This window comes from Andrographis paniculata, unplaced genomic scaffold (genome assembly GCF_009805555.1).
Source record: "Andrographis paniculata isolate CXL003 unplaced genomic scaffold, ASM980555v1 Contig52END, whole genome shotgun sequence".
NCBI classification, from domain to species: Eukaryota; Viridiplantae; Streptophyta; class Magnoliopsida; order Lamiales; family Acanthaceae; genus Andrographis; species Andrographis paniculata.
The window spans coordinates 3,064,701-3,072,691 of NW_026137587.1; the positions used below are offsets into that span (position 1 = coordinate 3,064,701).

General features: G+C 31.0%; 1 protein-coding gene across 1 annotated transcript; it reads right to left on the reverse strand.

Annotated features, from left to right (window-relative positions):
- Window positions 1-1,138: 1,138 nt before the first annotated feature.
- Window positions 1,139-3,414, reverse strand: LOC127254663 (uncharacterized). Its single transcript, XM_051279891.1, has 3 exons — window positions 2,521-3,414; window positions 1,682-1,840; window positions 1,139-1,464 (listed from the first exon to the last, which is right to left on the reverse strand). Exons 1-3 carry the CDS (start codon window positions 3,340-3,342, stop codon window positions 1,246-1,248), a joined length of 1,200 nt encoding a protein of 399 aa, XP_051135848.1. The 5' UTR covers window positions 3,343-3,414; the 3' UTR covers window positions 1,139-1,245.
- Window positions 3,415-7,991: the final 4,577 nt, after the last annotated feature.

Sequence of the window (7,991 nt, forward strand, 5' to 3'; positions counted from 1 at the left end):
ATTAAATAAATTGTGATAAATCAACTAATAAATTCAATTGACGTACTTATTAAGTTATAGAATAATAATTAAATTAAATAGTAGTAGATGATAATATAAATTTAAATTAAATATAATTATATAAAAATAGATTACTTAATAAAAAAATATAAAATATAGAATATAAAATATAAAAATATCTTAACACAATTTTATTACCTTTATCTTATTAAAAGTGAAAATTTTTATTTAAAATATGTAGCTACTTAGATAAATATTGATGTCAACAATGACGCTATGATTATTCCAAGTACGTTTTGTAATATATTTTACAACGATGATGAATGAAATGAATTATGTAAATTGGAGTACATTCAACGTTTAATAGAATGTGTTTATATATTTAAACTATCAATTATCTATCCATGACAACAAAAAGAAAATCGTCATATAGTCCATTTGTATATATTGTTATCTATTAAATATTATTATTTTATTATACATTAATCGTTAATTCATGAAAAAAATTAAAGAGAATGTACTTATATAATATTATGTAGTAATGATTGACTGATTTCAAATATATTTTTATATTTTGATATTTTTCTTTATAATAAATTATTTACACGATATAAATTTAATAAGTTGTAAAATCCGTGCAACGCGTTATAGTATATTATTGTATAGAAGATATATATGTATATATATAGTTGGGCCAAACCCAATAACCCGGATGAAGCCCAACAAACTCCAAATTTAACAATTATTTCATTTCTTTTCTATATTTTGTAATCCACTAAATAATACTCCATCAGTCATTTAAATTTATACTCACTTTTTTTTTGGGTTGTGTCATCGAAAAATATTCTTATTTTTTTTAAGTAAAAAATTATTACACTTTTATATTTTTTTTTTACTATAAAAGGAAAAAATAACAATTATTACCCACTTTTATTAAAACTCGTGTCTAATCAAATGAACACACGTTTGCACGACGGAAGGAGTAATAATAATAATAATAATAATAATAAGTTGCAAGGAATTTATAATTTATTACATCGTAGAAAAACACGTTACAACAATCAATCAAACCAAGCAATCGATGAATCAATGCCATAAAATACAGACATGATTATTTAAAGTACGCCGACGCTGGAGCTGTTCGAATGTCTGCTTATATGCAAACATACATACATACAGAAAAATCGTCTTAATTCAGGATATTAATGTTAATATATATAATAGGATGCTTTGCCTCTGTACTAATTAATTATCAGCAATCAAGAGATAGAAGAGGCTCATGACTCCCGTATGTCTCACCGCGCTGCTGTAATTGGACACCAATGTCACCATCTCCCCGCTGCCGATCTTCAATGACCCCGGCGTAGGGTAGCACGTCGACATCCCAACCACGTATCCCCTTTCGTTTCCGGCTTCATCGCCAGTACCGTATATCGGATGTGATATGCATATTTCTCTTCCACCCTGTATATACATATATATATATATATATAATCATCAATTAACAGTGATTTTTGTTTGTTTAGTGTTTTAGTTTGAGATATTTTTTGTGTGAGGTGTCGAAAAAATATATATATATTTTGTATTGAATTATTAATTTTTGTGAAAAAATAGATTATAAATATTATATATATTCTTAATTTAATTTAATATGATATGCATGTTGGAAATTCAATTCAACCTCGCCGTAAAGGGCTATGGAAGTGCCGCCGATGTGCTGGTGTCCAACCCCGTAGATTACATCGCCGCCTTTTGGAAAGGCAAACTTAAATGATCGACTATCCATGCATTTATTGCGATCCTCCATATCTTTAGGACAAGCCAAAACATCATACTCGATCTGCATACACCAATATATGGTAAAGACTAAGGAACCAATATAGTAAATAACCGAAAATACTATATATATATATATGGCTATTGATTCATTTTACTTTTTTTAATATTTAACTTTTATAATTTTTATTTAATTATATTATCCAGATATTATAAAAATTATATCTAAAATATTATTCAAATAAAATATCTAAATAAAGATTAACTGATTAAATACAATATATATTTCACTGTTTCTCACTTCACTAAAAGAGTCTCTTACTCAATTCATATATTATTTTTTTCTTAGTCGATTCATTCTCTTCCTTTTTCACTTGCAATACATCATATATCTCCTCTAAATCGATTAATTCAAATTGTTGTATTTTTTTTTATATTTTTCAACTCAAAATTTATATATGTATATTTTCCTAAATTAATTCTTTGTTTTAAGACACAAAAAGAATCAATTCTTGATGAATCTTTTTATTATTATTTTTGTAATTCTATTATTTGTATCAAACAAATCCTATTATGTTAATATAACATATATAACATGGGAACCGACCCCATATAAAATAAATATATATATTAGGATTTGTTCTTTTTGTATTTTTATACGTAGATATATATATATATATATATCATAATTTGTTGTAAAATAGTGAATAATGAGTAGCTGTATAGGTTTGACCATATGCTGACCTGGCAATCGTGCTTGTCTTTGATCCCTTTATCCTCATCTCCCTTAGTCCACAAATCCGTAACATCAAGTATATATATCCTCACAGGCTTAATCCACTCATCGTCCCACTCCAAATACTTCACCGTATACTTCAAATAAACACTTCTCTTACCGTACGGAACCCCTTCCTTAACCCGACACCTCGCCCCGTCCACGCAGCACAACAGCCCGCCGCTATAATTCCCCGGCACCGCCGCCGCGTCGCTAATATTGCCGTACAAGTCACATGCACACTCGAGGCACCCCACCTTGTCACGTGCGCCGCGCGTGTCGATGGCATGCACGTTGAGCAGCCAACCCTCCCGGAACCCGGCCGGGACGTCGTCGGGGTTCCCGACCTCGATGCCGTACGGGTCGGGGACGTCGGTCGGCGTGCGACGGGTCTCCGAGCCCAGCCCGAAGTACTGCGACAGCCCGCCGTCGCACACGCCGCTGATGTCGACAATGTCGATGTTGGATTGGTTCTTGACCTCTTGATGGTACCTTAGGACGATCCAATGGTGGAGATACGCCTCGTATAGCGGCACCGATCGCCCGTCGCCGTCAACGAGCTCGGCGTCGAAGCTCTTGATGGCGATATGGCCATTGGGAAAGTCTATGTTTACGTAGAATTTGTTGGAGACTTGTCCCGGTTCGACGTCGATTTGCGGCGATCGGAAGACTTCGGTTCGGATCGGGTTTCGGGTTTGGGTTCGGGCTTCAGGTCCGGGTAGGGTTGATATGGAGAGTAGGGTGGTGAGGAGGAGGTAGTGAAGTAGGGGTGTGGAAGTGGAAGTAGGCATTGGTAATTAATTTATATGTACGAGGATATTAATTATGTGTTGGATGTAGAGAATTGAAGGAAAGAATAGAAAATGGTAGGAGGATTATATAGGAGAGACGACTAGGGGTGCGTGGGTGGGTGGGTAGGTGATGAAGGGAAACAAATAGGAAGCCGAGGGAGATTGAGCTGAGTTGACTATGTAAAATTCGTCAACGACAGCGTGCGCCCCATTGCTGGCCCCACGCGCACACTTACATGTCATGTTAGTATGGGTTTTTGAGGAGTGTAACATTAAATCCGATTTGAAAAATTGAACCCGTTTGACCTAAAAATTTTTTAGTTCAGGTTTAGGTATTTTGGATTTACAAAAAAAATGAGTTGATCAGAACTTGAAATGAAAAAAATTCGTGTCGTGTAACCCGAAATATAAAAATCAAGTCGGGTTTTGGATTTACCTGATAATCCAAAATATAAAAATTAGGTCGAATTTCAGGTTTCGTGTTTTGGGTTGACGTGAAATTATTTATTATTTTTTTAATTTAATGTAAAACTAAAATAAAAAAAATATTTTTTTTAGGTTAATTTAATTTTTTTAAGTTTTCGGATCTGTTTCGTGCCGAGTTCATATCGGGTTTGTTCGAGTTTCGGGTGATCTGAAACTAATTTAGGTTAACCTGAACCCAACCTAAAAGAATTTGTATCGTGTTCGGGTCTAGTGTTTCGGGTTCAGGTTGACAGTTTTTATGCTACCCCATGGCTCAACCCGACACGAATGCGACCTGAAAACACGAATTGAAACTCCTATATTTTAGATGTATATATTCAGATTCAGACATATATTCATCCGTCCAACTTTAAGGTTTATATTTATTTTTTGTATTATTATACTTACTGCTTAAAGATATTTTTATATTTATATAATTTATTATAAAATGTCATTATTTTGTATTATAAGATAATAATACAAATATTTTTTTTGTTTTAATTTATATTAGATTATGATATAATAATTAATATTAAAAAATTAGCACGTAAAAAATTAATGTAAACTGTAAACATTTACAGAAAGAGTATATATTTATATACGACGTGGTTAGGATTAAGTCAACACCTTGTTTATTTGATTAAGTTAGTACACTAATTTGAAGCAATTGGATTTTATTATAATACAAATATCATATATTATGTTATATAAAAGTATATGCTTTGTTGGTTATATATATTGTGTTATACTGTATAATTTGTTTATTAAGGTATAGGAAATTATATAATGTATTATCAAAATATATGTTATATACACTACTAGAAAAAAATGTTGATAATTACGGAAATTTGTCGCAAATTTTAATCCGCGACAATTAAAAGTCACGAAAAGTATTTTCGTGACAAATTTATGTCACAACTTTTTGCTTTGACTATTCCGTATGTAATATTTGCATAAAAAGTTACAAACAACTTTCCGTGACTATTTAAAGTAACGACTTATGTAACGAAAATGTCCAAAATATTTCTATTTCGTGTCTTTTGACTATTTCGTCACAAAAATTGTCACGAAATTTTTTCTTGACTATTTTAAGTTGCGGCAAAAATAACCAAAATATTTGCAACATTTTAAATTATTACAGATATTGTTATGATATAATTTCCGTGACTTTTTAAAATCAAATGTCACAACATAAGTAACGAAAATAACTATAAATTTTTTCTTATTATCGTTCGTAGCTATTTAAAATAATAACAAAATAATAAAATCATCTTCAAATATCTTTATTTATTTTTACTTGTATTGTAATTGAATAATATTTTTTTAACTATTCATCATTGTTTAAAATTAAGTACCGGAATATTAGCAAAAAATCTTAATATATATTTATTTAAGTTATTGCAAATATTAACATAAACCAATATTTAATTATCTATAGTTATCATATCGATAATGTTTTTAAATATATTGTTAATTTTGAAAATTTATATGATAGATTTTTTTTAAAGAAAAATATTGAGTCTAAGAAAATAAAAATAAATAATTTATTGACAATAGATGAAATTAAAAAATTCTAATACTAAAAAAATACTATATGTTAAATAAATTTAATAATTTTTAATATTAATAGACAAACTTCAGTTTTTTTGTTGAAAGTTCATGATGATATATTAAATAAATATGTATATTTTATTAAAAGATAAATTTATAATCAATAATATATATATAGTTAAAGTATAATAACAAACTGTGGGATTTTTTTTTGTCCTAATTGATCCACCTCAATTATAAACACACTCCCACTTAATTAGTAGCCCAACAATCCATGGCCCTAGCCCACTTCTCAGACCCTTAACCCGCACCGCATTGACCTGCACCATTTACCTTAACAGGGTCCGACCCGCTGCTCCGACTCGGCTCTGGGATCCGCGTCTTTTGAGAGGCCTCCTCTCTACCGTTGGATCTTGAAGCTGTATCTGAGCCGTCCACTCTGTTTTTAACCTACCTATATATTGAGTGAGAGTAAGAGAGAGAATTCATAATATACATACACTTCCTCTCTCTCTCTAGAAACGTCCCTCTTTCTAGCCTCCTCTCTCTCTCTCACTCGTGACCTATTTCCGGCGACTTTTTCCAGTGGATCTACGGCGGTGCCTTTCTCATTTTGTGTGGGGTTCCTTGGCACGATATTCCTCTTGTTAATATTGTTCGTAATCGAATGGGGCTCGTCTAACGTGTTAGGCGTGTGGTTTTGTTCCTGTCGTCTTGTATCTTCTCTGTGGGTGATATTTTCAGTTTGTGTGTGTGGGTCTTGGGCCGGTATTGTTGTGTTCGTTGCTGTTAAGGGTTTTGTGTGTCGATTTTGACGTTTCGAGTTGGTTTTGGGGCTGAGCCTACAAAACCAAAACTAGTTCAAGTTTTTCTTTGCTTTGTTTACTCGATTTCATTAATAAAATTCTTAGATCCGTTCATATATTTTATAACAAGTAGTATCAGAGTATTTTGTTGTATTTTTGCTTTTGAAATCGAGTTTGTCTTTTGTTTTTTGAGGTTTTTCGGTTGTAAATATTTAGATCAACAAAAGGATCTGGTTGAATCGAACTATTTTAAGTGTTTCGATTCTTTTCCTTGTAGATTTATCTAATATTGGTTGTAAATCGTTAGATCTATCAAGGATCTGGTTGAATCGAACTATTTTAAAGTGTTTCGATTCTTTTCCTTGTAGATCTGCTCAAAACTGGCCGAAATCTTACTCAATCTATGCTCTCTAACCTCGGTCGGGTACGATTTATGTTAATCGTGACTTAATCGCTACAAAACTGTGTAGTTTGGTTAAGTTTGAGTCTAGATTTGGTTAGTTTGTTACAAAATCGTTTTATTTTTGATAAATGAATTTTGTTCTCAAACGTTTTTTAAATAATAAGTGTAAATCGGGTTAAGTTGTCTCTATTTTTGTAAAGTTTTGTTAAAGATCCTTGCGGATCTATAATTGGAGAGTCAAAATCTAAAAGATTTTTAAATCTTAAAAAGTTTGGTAAATATTTTTTGAAGATCTTTATACTTTCAAACCAGATCTTGTTTGAAATCTTCAAAATCTTTAAGCCTTGTTTGGTTGTGTTTGTTCATTGTGTCGACATTGTGAAATTACAAACTGTTTCGGGGATTCTAACATTTTGTTAGAAGAGAAACAAATTTTTTGAATTAGTTTTCTGTTTTTCGTGAATTTTTTGGCTAACCCATATTTTCTATAAAAGAGAATAGGTTTTGTTTACTGTGAATTTTCCTACTATTTTGTAGGAATAAAAATTGTTTGTTATTGTGCTACGAGGGTAACCCCTTAAACTCATAGTTTTTTACTGTTTTTTGGATGATTGGTTTAAAATTCTGCATTTAATTTTTGTGCCCAAAAATAAAATTATAAAGGCTATTGTGAAACAAAACTAAACTCCGATCCTCACTTTGTGAGTGATTCTCGAGTACCTTGGCTGAATAGTCACGAGTGTATGTTGTAATAGATAGGTTTTTTTTTATTATTGCTTAAATTGCTTGCTGTGATTGCCTGATTATTTGCGATAATTTGTGATTGTTTGTTTCGTGTGATTATCTTGCAAAACAATGTGTTTTTGTGTGAAGATTAAATAAATAATTTTCTGAAATTTTCTGAAGAATCAGAACCTGGTCTTTTTGAAAATAAAATATGTTTTTTATTAAAAAAAAATGGCTGGTAGCTCTAGTTATATATATTGCCTTTTGATGGAAAAATAGAATTTGCAATTTGGAAACAAAAAATGAGAAGCATTTTAGTCACTCAAAGAATAATTAGAGCAATTGATCATGTAGCTCAAGTCCCTCTAGAGAGGAGAGTTGAGTTAGATGAAATGGCTCACTCTATTATAGTACTCAATTTAGCATATCATGTAATTAGGAAAGTAAGTAAACAAGAATCTGCTTTGGAATTATGGAATAAATTGGATGAACTATACACTCAAACTTCACTTCCTAGTATGTTATATTTGTTAGAAAAAAATTTCAGTTTTAAACTTGATTTGTCAAAATCAATTGATGAAAATTTGGACAGTTTTTCAAAATTAATACAAGATATAAAACTTACTGGTGATTAAAATATTGATGATTATAGTGCTATAGTTTTGTTAAATGCAATTCCTAATTCATACATGGATGTG